Genomic DNA, 20,059 nt, shown 5'->3' with positions numbered 1-20,059 from the left:
ATGTCCCCACTGCTGTGACTCTTGTCCCAGAGTGGAGCCCCCTACCGGGTGAGGCTTCTCCCACCAGCCCTTCACCCTACACACATCTGTGGCCAGGCAGACTTTCGCCTCGTCTGTGCCCAGAGCACAGAACACTCAGGCACCTTGGGAACAGGAGACCCAGGCAGCCATCCCTCCTCATGGCAGACCAGACACAGGGCGCGTTGAAGTTGTCCTGGGAGCTCCCCTGGGTGGGTCCCAGGCACAGGGGAAGGCTGACCGGTGGCATCCTGTCCCCGTGGTGCCAGTGAGCCTGGTGGTGCAGTGGGTGGATGTGACGCGGCTGGAGAAGAACGCCACCCTCCTGTTCCCTGAGAGCATCCGCGTGGACACCCGGGACCAGGAGCTCTTCTTCTCCATGTTCCTCAACATCGGTGAGACCTTCAAGCTCATGGAGCAGCTGGCCAACCTGGCCATGCGGCAGCTGCTGGACAGCGAGGGCTTCCTGGAGGACAAAGCACTGCCCCGACCTTCCCGGCCACACAGGAACATCTCTGCACTGAAGCGGTAGATGGGGCCAGAGCCGGGGCTCTGCCAGGGAGGGGTCCAGGGAGAGGGAGGTGTTAGTGACAGGGAGGTGCTCTTACTATCAAGCAAGGGCTCTCTGCCCAGCCTGCATGGACACACGGACACCTGCAACAGTGTGAAACCAACTTTGCTCTTTCTTCCTTTTTGATACTGACTGTTGAGAAAGGAAACAATCTTACAGCCAGGAGGCTAGGAGCAAAGTTGATCTGTCTCCCAGTCCTTAGGGTTTTGTTTTTTCAAGCTTTTATTTATGAGTGAGATGGGGAATAGAGAAAAAGAACCAGCAGGCATAATGGTTATGCAAACAGATTCTCCAGCGTGAGGCTCCAAAGTCTCAGAGTCAATTCCTCTACCCCTCCGCTATCCCCCCTCACCAAAGCCAGAGCTGATTAGTGCTCTGGTTGGGGGTGGGGGGAGAAAGAAACAGCCATCGCTCTGGTACTTACACTGCCAGGGAGAGAACTCAGGACCTTGTGCTTGAGAGTCCAACACTTTATCCACTCTACCAACTCCCAGACGTCAAGTGTTGTTTCGTTTGTTTATTTAACAATATCAGGAGCAAATATAGGAGGAATGGCAGTTTGGGTAAAGTTTGACTGCTGGGTTTATTCCCAGGAATATGGCAACTGTTAAAAAAGAAGAAGAAGAAGAAATAAAAAAGAAAAAAAAATTAGCTTGGGGAAAGTGAACTAGATAAATCAGCCCTGGCTTCCTGGCTGGCGGACCATGCAGTTCAGAACAGAGTCCCAGGTGGCCATGTGTCCTGCTTCTTGGTTCTGCCGGTGACTTTTAGGACAAGACTCCTGGGCACAAATGTGCATGGGAGCTCTCACTTAAAGAAAAGAAAAAAAAAAAAAAGCCAGATCTGCCATGCTAACCCAGGCCCTGAAGCCCCCCCACCTTGGCTTCCACAGAGACCTGGATGCTCGAGCCAAGAACGAGTGCTACCGGGCCACCTTCCGGCTGCCCAAGGATGAGCGGCTAGATGGGCACACCAGCTGCACCCTGTGGACTCCCTTCAACAAACTGCACATCCCTGGCCAGATGTTCATCTCAAGCAACTACATCTGCTTCGCCAGCAAGGAGGAGGACACCTGCCACCTCATCATCCCCCTACGAGAGGTGAGTGCATGGTCTGAGGAGAGCAGCAGCTGGCTGGAGAGCAGCATGGGGGTGGAGCAGGGTTCCTGCTCAGGCTTCGCATTCTGTGTCTCCATCCCCTGGAGACCAGGTGCGTGGCCTGGTCAGCAGGTGAGAAGAGCAGTGCTTAGGAGAGTGCCTGGCTTGAGACCCCAGTGGAGGGCAGCCAGGTCAGAACCAGACTGAATCCGGGGTGCCCTCCCCAGACGTCCTTCTGCTTCCCCAGGTGACCATTGTGGAAAAGGCTGACAGCTCCAGCGTCCTGCCTAGCCCTCTGTCCATCAGCACCAAGAGCAAAATGACCTTCCTATTTGCCAACCTCAAAGACCGAGACTTCTTAGTCCAAAAGATCTCTGACTTCCTCCAGAAAACGCCATCCAAGCAGCCAAGTGGCAGCAGCTGGAGCAGGAAAGCCAGCACCACAGACCCAGCCCCGGAGGTGAGAAGTGAGGGGCCAGGGCCAGAGGAGGTCCATCAGCTTCCATGCTGAAGCCCAAACCTCCGGGTACCCACTGTGGGTCTCTGGCAAAGAGGAGAACAATACCCCCTCCCACCCTATCCTTGCTACATACACACTGCCCGCGGCCATAGGCCTCTTTCACCCTCTGTACCCCAGTCTCCTGAATGACTCCTACCTGCCTAAAGTCTTATCACAAGCAACCTCTGACTGAGCCTCCACTCCCCTCCTTACCACTGTCCCCTATGAACAAAGGACAGGCCAGAAGGGCGGTCACCAGTTCAGGCCCGGGGCCCCACCCAAGCACTCATCCAGCTGGCACCCCATAGGTGATGTGCGCTGTTCAAGGTACTAGAAACAGAGCTGAGGGAATCCACACTGTTATTTATTTTTTATTTTTATATAATTTTTCATTTTTTTAAAGTATATTTTACTTGTTTTCACTTAATATAAGAGGTACAAAAAGAAAGATGCACAGAGAGAGAGATACCATGGGGCCAGGGGGTGGTACACCTGGTTAAGTGCACATATCACCAAGAGCAAGGACCCGGGTTCAAGCCCCCAATCCCCACCTGCAGGAGGAGCGCTTCATGAGTGGTGAAGCAAGTCTGTTTGTGCCTATCTTTCTCTCCCTGTCTATCTCCCCTCCTCTCTCAATTTCTCTCTGTCCTAGCTAATAAAAATAGAAGGAAAGGAAAAGGGAAAAAAAAAAAAAGACCACCAAAAATGGTAGAATCATAGTGTAAGCACCGAGCACCAGTGTTAACCCTGGTGGCAAGAGAGAGAGCCCAGAGCACTGGTCAGCTCTGACTTAAGGTGCCAGGGATTGAGCCTAGAACCTCAGTGCTTCAGGCATGAGAGTCTCTACACAACCACTGTGTATCTCTTCCTCCCCCCACACCCTTTTATAGCTTACGTTCTAGTGAGAGAGTGAACAAACATCCAATTGGTCAAGTGGTGATGCAGGCTGTGAATAAAAATAAAGCAGGATCGGGGGGCAGGAGTGCCTGGGTCAAGGGGGGGGTGCTGACCCTGTGGCATCTGGGCAGAAACTAGAAAGAAGAAAGCAGAGTGGCGGGAAAGGGGTGTTGGAGGCAGAGGGAAAGGCAGGTTTCCCAGGGGAGATGGGAGAGGAAGCAGGTAGAACCCAAAGGCCCCAGTAACGCTTTACGTTGAACTCTGAGTGAGGTGGGAAGTGGCTGGAGGCCTTTGACCAGAGGAGAGCCTGGTCTGTTTATGTTCCAGTAGGATCACTTGGGCCAGCCTTGGGAATGAGTTAGAGGGGCCATGGAGGCAGCACTAGGAAGTGCTAGGACTAGGAAGTGCTAGGAAGCACTAGGAAGTGGCGCATGTGTGTACGTGACATCCCAGGCTCGATCCCCAGCACCAGTCACAGAGTTGAGCAGTTCGTTAATCAGAAAGAGAAAGAGGGACCAGGCAGTGGCACACCTGGTTGAGCACACGTTAGCATGCGAAACAACCTGGTTTCAGGCCCCCATGTTCCACCTGCCAGGGGGTCACTTCACAAGTGGTAAAGCACATCTGCAGGTATCTGTCTTTCTCTTTTCCTCTCTCTCCCTCCCCTCTCAATTTCTTTCTTATCAAATGAAACAGGAAGAAAAGAAAAAAAAATGTAAAAGGCTGCCAGGAGTGGTGGAGTCATAGTGCTGGCACCAGTAACCCTGGTGGCAAATTAAAAAGACAAAAAAGAAAAGGAGACAAAGAAAGATGCCCAAGCCTTGCAATGCACTTGTGCAGATTGAGACCTGCTCGGGGTATAAGCCGCCCACCAGATGCTAGAGATTCAGCATGAACAAGAAGGTCTCGAGAGTTGGGCGGTAGCACAGCGGTTTAAGCGCAGATGGCGCAAAGCATAAGGACCAGCATAAGGATCCCAGTTTGAGTCCCCGGCTCCCCACCTGCAGGGGAGTCGCTTCACAGGCAGTGAAGCAGCTCTGCAGGTGTCTACCTTTCTCTCCCCTTCTCTCCATTTTTCTCTCCCTCCATTTTCCTCTCTCCTATCCAACATCAATGACATCAATAACAACAACAGTTATAACTACAACAATAAAACAAGGGCAACAAAAGAGAATAAATAAATATTTTTAAAAAAAGAAAAATAAGGTCTCAGATTTTATATCGATTCCATGTTGAAATTAGACCAGTTTAGCTATATTACAGATTATTAGAACTGATACCACCAATTTCTTCTTCTTTTTTTAATGTGTCTACTAAAGAATTTTTAATTATGTACCTGACTCATACTTTTCTTGGGTAGGCTTAGATTAGAGAGTGGCAGCAGTGGAAACAGATGTGGTAGAAGCTGCTAGAAGTCAGGACACAGGGTGAGGGATCCTGGGTAGGCTGTGTAGGCGTCTAACCCAGAACCAGACCGGGTCCAGCTCAGGGGGCCCAAGTGCACAGAGGCCTCGTGGGCAGCTCCCTGATGGCACTTTCCCTTCTGGGGGGTATTTTCCAGGCTCTCCTAGCTGCCCAGGAGGTGTTGGAAGAGCCCACAATCCCATCCTCACCCCCCAGCAGCCGCCAGATCTCCCCCGTACAGGAAGCCCCAACCGCCTCCCAGGGCCTGCTGAAGCTCTTCCAGGGCAACGTCTCCATGGAGGACCTGGGGACCAAGGGGGTGAGCCCAGGGCCCCTCTGGGGAAGGCAAGGACCAGCCATCGGCCTGTGCCACCACACTGCCTCAGGCCATGGTGGACAGCCCTAGGAACTTGCATAGGGGCAGGGGATGGTCCCAAGGGTGGAGTGTTGCCCAGCAGGGGAGCACTTTAACCTGGGGGCCCTTAATAGTTCCTAAATAGGGCAGGGGGCCCTGCCAAGTGCCACCCTCAGCCCACCTTGCCTCCCACCAGGCCAAGGAGAAGATGAAGCAGGAGTTGTGGAACATCCACTTCTTCGAGTACGGGCGCGGCATGTGCATGTACCGCACGGCCAGGACACGGGAGCTGGTGCTGAAGGGTATCCCCGAGAGCCTCCGGGGAGAGCTGTGGCTCCTATTCTCGGGTGAGCGGGGCCCTTTGAGGGCGGGTGAAATAGCCCACCTGGATAGTGCATGACCTTTCGCCATGTGCATGACCCAGGCTCAAGCCCAGCACCCACCACATAGAAAGGAGCTTTGTGCTCTGCTCTGGTCTGTCTCTCTCTCTCTCTCTCTGCCTCTCTCTTTCTCTCTCTCCCTCTCTCTCTCTCTTTCTGCCTCTCTCCTCTGCCTCTCTGTCAATTTTTTTTTAAGAAAAAGCAGGTCCAGGTGCCTAGGTGGTGGTGCACCTAGTTGAGTACACGTTACAGTGCACAAGGACCCAAGTTCAAGCAAGAGGAAAGCTTCACAGGTGCTTAAGCAGGACTACAAGTGTCTCCCTTCCCCCCTTCCTCTTGATTTCTCTCTGTCTTTATCCATTAACTAATTAAAAAAAAATTGTTTAGATGTCCTGGGAGAAAGAAAGAAACAACCACCATGTCCCCCACAGGGGCTTGGAACGAGATGGTGACACACCCGGGCTACTACACTGAGCTGGTGGAGAAGTCCACGGGCAGGTACAGCCTGGCCACAGAGGAGATTGAGCGAGATCTCCACCGCTCCATGCCCGAGCATCCTGCCTTCCAGAACGAGTTGGGTATCGCTGCACTCCGACGGGTGCTGACAGCCTACGCTTTCCGCAACCCCACCATCGGCTACTGCCAGGTGAGGGGCCAGGGCAGCCTCTCCAACCTGGGGCTGGGAGTTCCCCTGGGCCCCTGCCACCAAGCCCAGAGACCCAGGAAGAAGCCACAGGAAAGAGACATAAGCACCAATATTAAAAGCTCACCTCAGCCCCATGTTACATATTAAGTTGTCTCTTACCCACTTGGTGAGAGACAGAGACAGCGTGTGTGTGTGTGTGTGTGTGTGTGTGTGTGTGTGTGTGTGTGTGTGTGTGTGTCTGGACCCTGGAGGGGGTGGGGAGTATGTCTAGATCCTGGAGACAGAGACAGACAGAGAGAGAGAACATATAACACAAAGTTCACTAGCTCAGGGCCAGGAGACAGTTCACTCTGCAGAGCAGATGCCTTCTCCATCACGAGGTCCCGAGTTTGAGCCCCAGCACCACCTGAAAGCATCATGACACCACCACCAGAGGAACTGTATGCATAGAGGAGCAGTGCTGTGGCATCTGCCTCTCCCAGCCTCTCTTCCTAAAATAAAGACTGAAGAAAGTCAGCCCAGGAGGCCGCTCCAGAGTGTGTGCACTGAGGTCCAGCACCTGGTGCCTCCTGGGGCCATCGACTGACTGTTCCTGTCAGATTGATGTCCTGTGAATCACCCTGACTGCCCCCAGCCGGTGAACACTCCTTACTGTCAAACTTGCCTACAAGCCACGTCATGATGGTCCCTCGAGGGAGAAGGAGTCCTGACTCGGGAAGCACAAGGAGTTCCCTGACCTGCTATTCTGTCCCCATAGGCCATGAACATCGTCACCTCGGTGCTCCTGCTCTATGGCAGTGAGGAGGAGGCCTTCTGGCTGCTGGTGGCTCTGTGTGAGCGCATGCTGCCTGACTATTACAACACCAGGGTGGTGGGTGAGTGCCCTGAGGGGAGGGGGGCTCGTCCCACAAAAGACATCCACAAGACACACGCCCTCTTGACATAGAGTCTTGGGTGTTCACTCATGGCAGTGGGGTCAAAATTCCCATCCATGTAACTCACAGGTTTTTTAATTTGTTTTGTTTTGCCAGAGAGAATATCGACCATCACTCCAAAAGCATATAGTTACCCCCCCCCCCCCCGTATCTCCAGCCCAGGGGCCTCTTATGACTATGTTGTGAATCGGGAGTGAGCTGCAAATGCATTGAACTGTGTGCATCATTAGGCCTGTGTTTTCTTGTTTGTTTAATTTTTTAAATTTATTTTCCCTTTTGTTGCCCTTTTTTATTGTTGTTGTTGTTATTAATGTTGTTGTTGGATAGTACAGAGAGAAATGGAGAGAGGAGGGGAAGAGAAAGAGAGACACCTGCAGACCTGCTTCACCTCCTGTGAAACAACTTCCTTGCAGGTGGGGATCTGGGGTGGGGGGGCTTGAGCCTGGAACCTTACACTGGTCATTGTGCTTTGTGCCACGTGTGCTTAACCTGCTGTGCTACCACCAACTCCCAGGGTTGTGGTTCTAAGATGCCCTCCTTCAACTGTTTGGTTAGGAGGTTTCTTCTCTTAGAGTACTTTTTTTTTTTTTTTGCGAGGGTAGCGTGGGTTGGGGTAGTATGATGAAAAATACCTAGATTGGGAGTCGGCCGATAGTGCAGTGGGTTAAGCGCACATGGTGCAAAGCGCAAGGACCTGCATAAGGATCCTGGTTCGAGCCCCCAGCTCCCCACCTTCAGGGAAGTTGCTTCACAGGCAGTGAAGCAGGTCTGCAGGTGTCTGTCTTTCTCTCCCTTTCTCTGTCTTCCCCTCCTCTCTCCATTTCTCTCTCTCCTATCCAACTACAATGACATCAATAACAACAATAGTAACTACAACAATAAAACAACAAGGCAAGGAAAATAAATAAGTATTAAAAAAAATAAAAATACCTAGATCACAAAAAAAGAAAAAGGAATCTGAGACAGCTGTCATTTTTTTCTTCTAGAGAAGCAGTCAGGTAACACTGCATAATTAAACTGAAGGGCAAGGAAGGTTTCAAATTAGGCTAAATAGTGGTAAATTGACATCTATAAAGTCATTTGTAGATTGTTTGGAACTCAGATGAGCCCCCCATTCCCCATCCCATAGAAAGACTACTTTAGTAGTTGACTTCCAAGGTAACCAGATAAAAGCTATTTAATGGGAGTTGGGTGGTAGCACAGTGGGTTAAGCACGCATGGCACAAAATGCAAGGACTGGCGTAAGGATTCCGGTTCGAGCCCCTGGCTCCCTACCTGCAGGAGAGTCGCTTCACAGGCGGTGAAGCAGGTCTGCAGGTATCTATCTTTCTCTCCCCTTCTCTGTCTTCCCCTCTTCTCTCCATTTCTCTGTGTCTTATCTAACAATGATGACATCAATAACAACAATAATAATAACTACAACAACAATAAAAAACTACAAGGGCAACAAAAGGGAAAATAAATAAATAGTTATATAAGTTTTTTTAAAAAACTATTTAACTCATGACACCGTTGAAGTGTAGGTGCAGGGTAGTGTCTTAGCTGAAGTGAACGGGCCATTCTGCATTGCTCTTAGAAGTTCTGCCTTCAAATCCTACACACACACACACACACACACACACACACACACACACACACCATCAGCCTTCAGTGTAAAGAGAGTTTCCTGGGGGACCAGGTGGGCTCTCTGCCTTGGCCCAGGGCTCCTGATTGAGACCCACCCCTTTTCCTCCCCAGGGGCCCTGGTGGACCAAGGCATCTTTGAAGAGCTCACACGGGACTTCCTGCCCCAGCTCTCGGAGAAGATGCAAGAACTAGGCGTCATCTCCAGCATCTCGTTGTCCTGGTTCCTCACCCTCTTCCTCAGCGTCATGCCCTTTGAGAGCGCCGTGGTCATCGTCGACTGCTTCTTCTACGAGGGCATCAAGGTGGTCCTACAGGTGGCCCTGGCCATCCTGGATGCCAACATGGAACAGCTGCTGGGCTGCAGCGATGAGGGCGAGGCCATGACCGTGCTCGGCAGGTGACTGAGCCGGGGCAATGGTTGGTACCCCCACAGCCACACCCGCCATCATGCCAAGATTCAGGGGATACAGAATGACACAGCTAGTGACAGGGTTGGAAGGGGTGGAACACCCCAGGCTGGAGGGCCTGGTGGGGCAGGAGTCAGATGCTCCCTACACTGAGCGGGTGCTGTATTTAGCTCCAAGCTCATTTGAACCCACTGCCTCCAGCCCAGGGTTCTGGCCGCCACCTCCCCCTACTCCCTTGGCCCAGCAGCCCATCTTTATGAACTCTCTCTGGGGTCCAGTCATCCCCACGCCAGGGCTTCCACACAGGCTTTAACACCCCTTCCTGGGCCCCAGGGCTTTCCCTTCTCCTACCCCAGTCACTCACAGGTTTCTTTCTAATCACAGTCAGGTCCCAGCCCTTCCCTAGGACATGGGGACCCTCTGTGCCACTCATGTTCCTGAACAGAACAGCTGAGTTCCTGGCCCAGCCTCCTCTCCCCTTCAGCCAGTCCCAGAGCTCTATGCACCCACCTACAGGCTGCCCTGCATGGGAGGCTCCTGGCAACCCAGGTAGCCAGGGACACTGCTGCTGCCCTAAGAGTCAGCCCATGACCTGCCCAGGGGCCTCATCCTGCCAGGGCTGTCACCTCTCTGCTTGGGGCTTGGTCTCCCTTGATGACAAGGCGCCGGGCCACAGTCTCTAGCCTGTGAGGGGCTTTCATGCCATCTCCACAGCAGATCAACAGGTGGGGGATGAGCCTGTAGGTGTGGACAGACAACTGCACCGGGTGTCAGAGCTGATGGCACTGCCCTGGCTGTGTCCCTGGAGAAGCTAAGTCCTCACCAACTCCCCCTCCACCCCAAGCAGTACTCCTGCCACACCTCACTGCTTTTTTCCTGCTACTCTCCAGCTGGGTACTCCCCACATCCCAGGTGGCAGGTCCTGAGGTATAAAGGGACTCTGCCTACAGTACCCCAAGGTATGAGCCAGCTTCCTCCCCAGTTAGTGCTCACGCCTCCTCTCTGCTCCCCCTTCCCAAATGGAGTCAGAACTGTCTCCCAGCCCCCTGGGGATGCCAGCTCTGAGCCCCATTTAAAAGCGGGACCCAGGGAATCATGCCCCTTCATGACACTTAGGGGGAGATACCCAGCCACCACCTGGGATGGTCTGGACGTCCGTCCTTCTATGTTGACAGATACCTGGACAATGTGGTCAACAGGCATAGTGTCTCTCCTCCCATCCCACACCTCCATGCCCTGCTGACCAGTGGGGACACCCCTCCTACAGAGGTGGACATCTTCGACCTCCTCAAGGTGTCCTATGAGGTTGGTGCCTGCAGCACCCCCACCCCCAGGGCCTGCGTTTGGGGAGAGCAGGCGGCTGGCCCTGCCACATCTGGCTGAACTCAGTCTCTGGCCTGTAGAAATTCAGCAGCCTAAGGGCTGAGGACATCGAGCAGATGCGATTTAAGCAGAGGCTGAAGGTGATCCAGTCACTGGAGGACACAGCCAAGAGAAGTGTGGTATGGGGAACAGGGCCCTGGGGACCCAAGCTGCCTCGGGGTGGGGGTGTCACCACATGGCTGTCTATTGGCCTTCCTGGGCCAAGATGCTGATCTCCCTCATTCAGCCAGGCTTAGCCCTGGAACCCAGGCCCGCAGGTGCAGACGTGGGCGAGTAGGGATGGGACCCTATGACTGCTGTCTGTCCGGGGGTTCACTGGGTAGCTCCTCAGATGCCTCCCCACCTAAAGGCCCAGCTCAGACCCCAGGCCTGGCTCCACCTAGTACCCGCCACCCTCTCCCTGCCTAGCCTACTATGCCTCCATCTCAGCCTTCCAACTTTTCTCTGGAGCAAGCGTGTACTGGAAGGTTCTAGAACACCTCCCAAAGCCTGGGTCTTTACATGCATCCAGGCTGCAGCCCCTAGAGCCCCCTCCACCCCCACCCCTTGTCTGTAGCAGTGTGAGTGGGGACCACATCTCAGTGCTGGCACTAGGAATCCACTGCTCCTGGCGGCCATTTTTTCCATTTTATCAGACAGGACATAGAGAAATTGAGAAAGGAGGGGGAGATAGAGGGGAGAGAGAAAGATAGACAGCTGCAGACCTGCTTCACCAATGATGAAGCAATCCCCTGCATGTGGGGAGCAGGGGGTCCTTGTGCTTAGTGCTTTGTGCACTTAACCAAGTATACGACTGCCCAGCCCCCCTCCACCTGGGGTTTCTGTCCAGGGACACTTAGTTCTATCTCAGGAGCTTGAGACCCATCAGCACATCCCATTCCACTCCCTCCAGGTCCGCGCCATCCCCGGGGACATCGGCTTCTCCATTGAAGAGCTGGAGGAACTTTACATGGTGTTTAAGGTGACCGCCAGAGCAGGACCAGCACCCTGGCCCAGTGCCCTACACTCAACCCTTGGCATGGCAGCCTCTGGCCTGAAGCGAAATAGATTTAAACCCATCCTCAGAGGCAGCCACCACCAGCCTCTCAGGACAGAGTTTAATCCCCCTTGGTGTTTAGGCAGGACACTCATCACTGGCAGAAAACACCCTCCCACACCACCCTATAAAGAAGAGGGAGTACATTGGTCCAGGTAGCTGGAAAGCTTAGAAATGTACAGCTTCAGGCATGGCTGGATCCAGGTTCTCCAGCATGCCATCAGTCACCCCCATTTACTCTGGGCCACTGCCTGCAGGGAACAGGATCATAGTCAGCAGCTGCGGGGTGATCCATCCTCAGGAACCCCAGTGGAAAAGGGATTCTCCTTAACAGTTCTAGCAAAAACATCCAGGGTTAGCTATTGGACATCTTGAGTTTGAAACTGTGGGTCCAGGAGCCAAAGCTGAGCCTTGCGCTTGCCCTGTGGCCTAGGATATAACAGGAGGGGCTTTTGGGGGGATTCTAGAGCTGGCTACCGAGTGTGGGGGGCAGGGATTGCTGTCTACAAATTTGTGTTGGTTCTACTGGGCCATAGCCTTGGGTCAGAGCAGTGGGGTCAGTGCTATCCATGCACCTGCTGCCAGGCTCCCGGCCCCAATTCCCGTGGTTCTGGGGCCCTACAAGCCAGGTGTACCAGCCTGTATGGAGGAGGTGGAGGATGGACCCCGGCCTGACTGCCAGTGGCCAGGCCTGTGGGCCTCTCACCCAGCTGTGTCCCCAACAGGCCAAACACCTGGCCAACCAGTACTGGGGCAATGGCCGGGCTGCTGCAGGGCGCCGGGACCCAAGCCTGCCCTACCTGGAGCAGTACCGCATCGATGCCAGCCAGTTCCGGGACCTCTTTGCCAGCCTGACGCCCTGGGCCTGTGGCTCCCACACACCTGTGCTGGCTGGCCGCATGTTCCGGCTGCTGGACGACAACCGGGACGCACTCATCAACTTCAAGGAGTTCGTGACAGGGATGAGTGAGTGCCCCTGCCTGAGTCCCTGGAACCGGCTAGCAGAAACTGGGGGTCCCCCAAAGCCTTGGGGAGGGGAGGGCCACCTCCTCTCCTGTGGAGTCCAGTGAAGCCCCCTCTGCCTTTCCTGGCGCTAGGAGAGGAAGAGGAAGCAGGAGGCCTGAGTGAGGGAGTTGGGAGGGGAGGTACTCAAGCCTGGCTCTTGTGTGTCTGTGGCCAGGCAGCATGTACCACGGGGACATGACGGAGAAGCTCAAGGCGCTGTACAAGCTGCACCTGCCCCCAGGTGAGCACCCCCATACACAACCCTCACCAGGCCTCACATGTCCAGAACGGGGGCTGCAAGCCTGACTCAGGCCTCTGCAGGTCTGTGTCCAGGGAGGGATGCCCATCTTGGTTCGAGGGCAGAGCTGGGAGGGACTTGCAGCAAGTCCAGGGCAGACTCCACCCAAAGGCAGGGCTCCGGTTTGAAACCATGACCCCTGTGTTCCAGAGTCTGTCCCTAAGTTTCTGGAGATTTCCTTCCTATGTCCAGAGAGCCAGCCGGGGGACACCACCAGGGCTCTTGGGGAAGTCTGGAGATCCCCATCTCAAGACAGAGGTGGTGCCCCAACCCACGGGAACAATGAGCCTGATGGTGGGAGGCCACCCACCTGGCCACCCCATGTGGGTCACTGGGCTCCGTCGGCTCAGTCTGCACTCTCCATGCTGGGTCAAGGGGGCCATGACATTGCCCAGGCAAGTCGTGCTGGGCTTCACAGGAAGAAGCAGGTCAGGCAGGAAGACACCCTGACCTAGATGTAGCCGCCTGGGAGTGAATGCTAGACTTAGTCTGGGCCCTGGTAGCCCAGGCACCATTACCTGCCCCACATGCCACATACTGTACCCACTTCACTGTCTGTATAAAAGCCTCTCTCTTTCCCTTCTCTCTCTCTCTCTCTCTCTCTCTCTCTCTCATGCAACAGACTTGTGCCTGAGGGACCAGAGGTCCCAGGTTTAATCCCCAGGCTCTGCTCAAAAAAATATTTTAAAAATAACCCTGTGGGGGCTGGAGGCTGGGCAGTGGTGCACCCCATTAAGCATACATATTACCAAGTACAAGGACGCAGGTTCAAGCCCCCACTCTCCACCTGCAGGGGAGTCACTTCACAAGCAGTGAAGCAGGTCTGCAGGTGTCTGTCTTTCTCTTTCCCTATCTCCCCATCCTCTCTCAATTTCTCTCTGTCCTATCTAATAAAAATTAGAAAGAAAAAGGGGGAGAGGAATGGCCACTGGGAGCAGTGGATCCGTAGTGCAGGCATTGAGCCCCAGCAGTAAATCTGGTGGCAGTAAAAATAAGTAAATAAATAAGTAAAAACAAAAATGGTCCTGTTAGGATCTCAAGGAGCAAGGCAGGCTCATGTGTTCCTTTCCCCAAGGGTCTTGTCCCTGGCATCCTTGTCTGACTCACAGGAGCTGAGACGCTTCCACATGTGGCAGAGTTTGACTGCAGATGCCACACTAGCAGAAGGGAGCCCCATTCCAGAGAACCTTCCCAGAGTAATGGGGAAGTGACACTCCCTGTCTCACAGTGGCCACCACTCCTTGCTCAGAGGATGTGGGACAGCATCCTGCTTACCAAGACCTCTCAAGTTCAGAAAGCAGGCCCTGGACCCACCTAGATAAGCCCACCATCACCCTGGGCCAGGTGGGGTCTCCACTGGGCAGGCCTGACCACCCATTTGTACACTAGGGCTGCGTGCTTTGCAGATCGCCAACTGATCACACCAGTGAAGGGAGTTAGTTTCACTGGAAAACAACTCTGATAAGATTCTGGTCTTCCCTCGCTCCTCCGCCTCTGCTTGCCTCTCCCCGGAATGGGTGGAAGGGACTCAAGCCGGGGTCCCCAGCAGCACCCATGTGTACTCGTGTTCTGCACTTGGGGTAGCGTGTGGCTGTCTCTGTGATGGGCATGTGCAGCCCAGTTATCCGAGGGCCCATCACCAGGAGCAGGAGGAAGGCAGCTGGTCTCTGGGTTACAGTTTCAAACATGACACGAGTCTAGAAAGCAGCATTGAGTAGCCAGTGGTGGTGAACCGGTAGGACACACGTGTCACCATGCACTAGGACCTGTGTTCAAGTCCCCAGCCCCCACCTACAGGTGCAAAGCCTTATAAGCAGTGAAGCAGGGCTACAAGGGTCTCTATTTCATCCTCTACCAAAAAAAAAAAAAAAAAAAGAGGGGAAATGGCCCCAGCAATAACCCTGGTGGTGGATAAAGAAAAAAAAAAAGCAGTAGTGCACCTGGGCCTCAGCCTCCACTCTGCCTGCCCTCTCTAGGATATTGGGGTTGTGCGGGGGGCGGGGGGTTGCCCAGCCTGCACCAGGCCACAGAGAATGTGGTGGTGGGGGGAGTCACACCATGTCCTCTGGCCTCCCCCTCTTTTCTCTTTGGGTACAGCTCTGAGCTCCGAGGAGGCTGAGGCTGCCCTGGAGGCCACCCACTTCTTCCCAGAGGACACGTCAGAAGGTGAGCCGCTGTCACCAGGCTGTCTGGCTTTGGGGTCCCATGGGAACACACTGTGGAGCTCTGGGGAGAGGGGTCCCCCTGGGGGCGTTCTCACTCCTATCTCTCTTGTCTCTGCTCACCTGGACCCGGCTTCTCCCTCCCTCCACCCTCCACTCCTCCCTCGATGCTCCTTGCAGCTTCTCCTCTGGCTTCAGATCTGGATCTTTTCCTGCCCTGGGAGGCACAAGGTCAGTCCCTGGGGGGCCAGGGGGGTCCCATCAGTGCTGAGCTGCCCCAGAGCCTTGTCCCCACACAGCCTGGAAGCTCTGGGCCATCCTGAGGATGCAGAGCCACACTGCCCCTCTGCAGAACAGGGAAGGAAGGGGTGGTCCCTACATTCTTCTCGGGGTTCACAGCACTACGGGCAGTAGAGAGGTTCCATGGCCCCGTTCGCAGGGGGAACCCCAGATGCTGCCCCTGCAGCAGAGTGAGAATCCAAGCCTGCATGAGCACAGTGAAGGGCAGTGTAGATACATTCTTCAAAAACCATTATCACAGTCCACATATTAAGGAAAGTATGTGTTGAACGACTGTTAGAAGTCACCCCGAGGGAGTCGGGCTGTAGAGCAGAGGGTTAAGCGCAGGTGGCGCAAAGCACAAGGACCAGCATAAGGATCCCGGTTCGAGCCCCGGCTCCCCACCTGCAGGGGAGTTGCTTCACAGGCGGTGAAGCAGGTCTGCAGGTGTCTGTCTTTCTCTCCTCCTCTCTGTCTTCCCCTCCTCTCTCCATTTCTCTCTGTCCTATCCAACAACGACAACAACAATAATAACTACAACAATAAAACAACAAGGGCAACAAAGGGAATAAATAAATAAAATAAATATTTAAAAAAAAAAAAAGAAGAAGAAGTCACCCCGAGCCATCTTTAAAGCTTGGCCTAGGACTTGGTGACCCAACTGATGGGTATGGCATCCTCACTGAAGTGACCCAAACCACACCCCATCATTGTTTCTGGGGTAATATGCCCCTAAGATAGTGGCTCAGCAGCAGAGACCCCAGGGTCAGCCTTCGGCACCACATTTGACTGAGTGTAGCAGTGTTCTGGCCTCCATCACTCACAACGAAAGCCAAAAAAGGTGGGGACTCCAGAAATGTCCCTGGTGGAGTCCAGAAAGACACATCGCGAGCATCTCTGGTAGAAGGCTGCAAGTGGAAAGTGAGGGAGCAAACTTAAGTTCTTTGAAAGGACACACACCCAAAGGAGAGATTAAAAAAAACAGCAAGGGGGCTGTGCAGTGGCACTCCCAGTTAAATGCATATGTTACCATGTACAAGAATCTGGGTCCAAACACCCCCCCACACACCAGGAGCTCCAGCAGTGAAGCAAGTCTGTAGATGTCTTTCTCCTTCATCTCCCCTTCCCCTCTCAATTTCTCTGTCCTATCAAGTATAACAGAAAGGAGAGAGAGTGGCAAGATGCCCTGCTGACAGCAGCAGAGGCTCACTTAAACCTGACTGTGGCTGAGGACCTTGAGTCTGAGTGTAGAGACAGAGGAGCCACTCTGCGTTCTGTACCAGAACCCAGGCCAATGTGGGTGCTCTGGGGCATGTCCTGGCACTTCTGGGGAAAACCAGGGGCTGAGGGAAAACACAGGACTCCTGTTCCCAGAGCCCCCAGCTACTGGTGTGGGGCGCACTGTGACTTAGCCCCTGTCACTCTCCCCCCAGCTTGATGTTTGTCAGCAAGATTCACAGAACGTGCTCCTGTGATATGTCAGACTTGCTTCTATAGCATTTGCTGTGGCTGCTTAGGCCAAGCAGAAGCTCCACTGCACCGCTGTGTCTCTTCAGAAGCTCCACTGGCTTCTCCGGGCCACGTGGTGTGGAGTCCTAACCAAAGAATGTTCTCTGTGTTCTTTTCATTTCCTGGCTATCCAGAAGCACTCCCTCAGGAAGAGCGAGAAGGCACAGGATATGAGGACATCAGAGAAAAAAAAGGAGGTAGAGCAGAGGCCTCTCTCCTGCTGGCGTGGGGGACGGGTCTGGGGTCCTACTCTGAAAGGCCCCACAGCTGTGAGCAACCCCCTCCACCTCCACGCTGGAACTCAGCAGCTTCCACATCACGCAGAAGACAGCTGTGATGTCCTTCCTGTGACCACCTCCCACCTCCTCTGGCTAGCGCTGTGCCACATGGCACCCAAACCCTGCTCCCTGCCTGCTCCCTGCCTGTCTCCTCCTCCTCATTTGGCAGATGGAGACTGATATTTCTCTCCCGGCTCACAGAGGAGAAGGGGACCAGCCCTCCTGACTACCGGCACTACCTGCGCCTGTGGGCCAAGGAGAAAGAAGTCCAGAAGGAGACCATCAAGGACCTGCCCAAGATGAACCAGGTAGGCCAGCTGGCCCACAGACTAAGGTTCTGGAGAATCCTGACAGAGCCTAGCCCACCCACTGGGCACCTTATGACTCCCAGCAACCACTAGAGGGTGGGGCTTCTGAGCGCCTTCAGGACAGTTGCCTCAGAACCTGGCCCAGGCAGTGTCTCCCAGTAATCCTCTCAGTTGAATCATCTATGACCCAGCAGCAGCCTGGAGAAGGTTGCCTCCCTGGGGGCCGGGCGCATACAGGACCTAGGCGGGGAGTATGGCCAGTGCCCAGCTAGGACCTGGCTTCAGACTTTGGGCATCTAGACAAAGGGGGCCTTGAGCAATAGCCTGGCCAAGGCCTGCTCTGTCCACAGGGCTTCCCTGCTGCCTGGGAACTCCTGCCCCCATCAAACCTGAAGAGTGGGGTGCTGGATCCTCACCCTACACACATACACACATATCTAGGCAGTGCACATCTCAGAAGAGCTTCATAAGGGACAGAGATGACGCCACTTGTGATCAGAGAAGGAAAAGTAGAGCCAGGGAGGCGGCTCAGCAGACAAGAGGTCATTCCTCACCCACATGAAGCCCCAGCTCTAATCCCCAGCACCACATATGCCAGAGGAGCTCTCCTCCCTCCTAAAAAATAAGGAGGCTGGGCGGTAACACAGCGGGGTTAAGCACACATGGCGCGAAGCTCAAGGACCTGCGTGAGGATCCTGGTTCAAGGCCCTGGCTCCCCACCTGCAGGGGGGTCACTTCACAAGCAGTGAAGCAGGTCTGCAGGTGTTTATCTTTCTCTCCCCCTCTCTTGTCTTCCCCTCCTCTCTCGATTTCTCTCTGTCCTATCCAACAATGACGACAGCAATAACAACAATGATAAACAACAAGGGCAACAAGAATGGGAAAAAATGGCCTCTAGGAGGAGTGGATTCATAGTGCAGGCACTGAGCCCCAGTGATACCCCTGGAGGCAAAAAAAAGTTTGTTTTTTTTTTTAATTTTTTTATTTTCCCTTTTTGTAGTTTTTTTTTTAATTGGGGAATTAATGTTTTACATTCAATGGTAATTACAATAGTTTGTACATGCATAACATTCCCCAGTTTTCCATATAACAATACAACCCCCACTAGGCCCTCTGTCATCCTTCTTGGATCTGTATTCTCCCCACCCACCCACCCCAGAGTCTTTTACTTTGGTGCAATATGCCAATTCCAGTTCAGGTTCTACTTGTGTTTTCTCTTCTGATCTTGTTTTTCAACTTCTGCCTGAGAGTGAGATCATCCCATATTCATCCTTCTGTTTCTGACTTATTTCACTTAACATGAATTTTTCAAGGTCCATCCAAGATCGGCTGAAAACGGTGAAGTCACCATTTTTTTTACAGCTGAGTAGTATTTCATTGTGTATATAGACCACAACTTGGTCAGCCACTCATCTGTTATTGGACACCTGGGTTGCTTCCAGGTTTTGGCTATTACAAATTGTGCTGCCAAGAACATATGTGTACACAGATCTTTTTTTTTTTTTATATTCCACCCATTTTCCAACAGTCCTGCCTTCAGTTCCTTTTTAGTCACCCCTATAGCTATTACTACTTCCAAGTGTCTTTCCTTTTATCCTCTTCTCTCCCAGATAAGAGAAACTGCCTGGCTTCCTCTGGTGTTTTCCAGATTCACTTCCCTTTCTTTTTTTTTTTTTTTGTGTGTGTGTTTTCACTTTTTTTTTTTAATAATTTATTTCTTTATTGGGGAATTAATGTTTTACATTCAACAGTAAATACAATAGTTTGTACATGCATAACATTCCCCAGATTCCCATTTAACAGTACAACCCCCACTATGTCATTCATCATCTTTCATGGACCTGTATTCTCCCCACCCACCCACACCAGAGTCTTTTACTTGGGTGCAATACGCCAACTCCAGTTCAGGTTCTAATTGTGTTTTCTTTTCTAATCTTGTTTTTCAACTTCGGCCTGAGAGTGAGATCATCCCATATTCATCCTTCTGTTTCTGACTTATTTCACTTAACATGAATTTTTCAAGGTCCATCCAAGATCGGCTGAAAACGGTGAAGTCACCATTTTTTATAGCTGAGTAGTATTCCATTGTGTATATAGACCACAACTTGGTCAGCCACTCATCTGTTGTTGGACACCTGAGTTGCTTCCAGGTTTTGGCTATTACAAATTGTGCTGCCAAGAACATATGTGTACACAGATCTTTTGGGATGGATGTGTTGGGTTCCTTAGGATATATCCCCAGGAGAGGAATTGCAGGATCACAGGGTAGGTCCATTTCTAGCCTTCTGAGAGTTCTCCAGACTGCTCTCCACAGAGACTGGACCAATTTACATTCCCACCAGCAGTGCAGGAGGGTTCCTTTGACCCCACACCCTCTCCAGCATTTGCTGCTTTTACCTTTTCTGATGTATGACATTCTCACAGGAGTGAAGTGGTATCTTTATTTGCATTTCTCTGACAATCAGAGACTTGGAGCATTTTTTCTTTTTTTTTTTTTTTTTTTTTTTTTTTTTTTTTAAATATTTATTTATTTATTCCCTTTTGTTGCCCTTGTTGTTTTATTGTTGTCGTTATTATTGTTGTTGTTGTTGGATAGGACAGAGAGAAATGGAGAGAGGAGGGGAAGACAGAGAGGAGGAGAGAAAGATAGACACCTGCAGACCTGCTTCACCGCCTGTGAAGCAACTCCCCTGCAGGTGGGGAGCCGGGGTTCGAACCGGGATCCTTATGCCGGTCCGGTCCTTGTGCTTTGCGCCACCTGCGCTTAACCTGCTGCGCTACAGCCCGACTCCCTTGGAGCATTTTTTCATGTGTTTCTCAGCCTTTTGGATCTCTTCTATGGTGAATATTCTGTCCATGTCCTCCCCCCATTTTTGTTGTCTTGTTGTTGAGTTTGGCAAGCTCTTTATATATGTTGGTTATTAAACTCTTATCTGATATATGGCATGTAAAGATCTTCTCCCATT

The 20,059-nt window shown here is 52.7% G+C and overlaps 1 protein-coding gene across 3 annotated transcripts in view; it reads left to right on the top strand.

Moving 5' to 3' along the window:
• The window catches only part of TBC1D9B (TBC1 domain family member 9B), a 36,516-nt gene that overhangs the window by 12,612 nt on the left and 3,845 nt on the right, over positions 1–20,059 (top strand). The window contains exons 5-21 of one of the 3 annotated variants that reach the window (XM_060197331.1): positions 288–546; positions 1,482–1,689; positions 1,934–2,146; positions 4,644–4,805; positions 5,038–5,188; positions 5,653–5,867; positions 6,625–6,700; positions 8,540–8,825; positions 10,011–10,140; positions 10,239–10,337; positions 11,111–11,179; positions 11,980–12,220; positions 12,435–12,500; positions 14,655–14,723; positions 14,900–14,950; positions 16,642–16,704; positions 16,987–17,093. In XM_060197331.1, coding sequence (XP_060053314.1) covers positions 288–546; positions 1,482–1,689; positions 1,934–2,146; positions 4,644–4,805; positions 5,038–5,188; positions 5,653–5,867; positions 6,625–6,700; positions 8,540–8,825; positions 10,011–10,140; positions 10,239–10,337; positions 11,111–11,179; positions 11,980–12,220; positions 12,435–12,500; positions 14,655–14,723; positions 14,900–14,950; positions 16,642–16,704; positions 16,987–17,093 — 2,465 coding nt within the window. Of the gene's footprint in view, positions 1–287; positions 547–1,481; positions 1,690–1,933; positions 2,147–4,643; positions 4,806–5,037; positions 5,189–5,652; positions 5,868–6,624; positions 6,743–8,539; positions 8,826–10,010; positions 10,141–10,238; positions 10,338–11,110; positions 11,180–11,979; positions 12,221–12,434; positions 12,501–14,654; positions 14,724–14,899; positions 14,951–16,641; positions 16,705–16,986; positions 17,094–20,059 lie in introns of all 3 variants that reach the window. The other 2 variants (XM_060197330.1, XM_060197332.1) reach the window with 2 other exon arrangements.

The sequence above is a fragment of the Erinaceus europaeus genome, chromosome 9, assembly GCF_950295315.1.
Source record: "Erinaceus europaeus chromosome 9, mEriEur2.1, whole genome shotgun sequence".
Classification (NCBI taxonomy): domain Eukaryota; kingdom Metazoa; phylum Chordata; class Mammalia; order Eulipotyphla; family Erinaceidae; genus Erinaceus; species Erinaceus europaeus.
The sequence above is the reverse complement of the archived record's forward strand: the minus strand, read 5'-3'. Positions and strand labels throughout refer to the sequence as shown.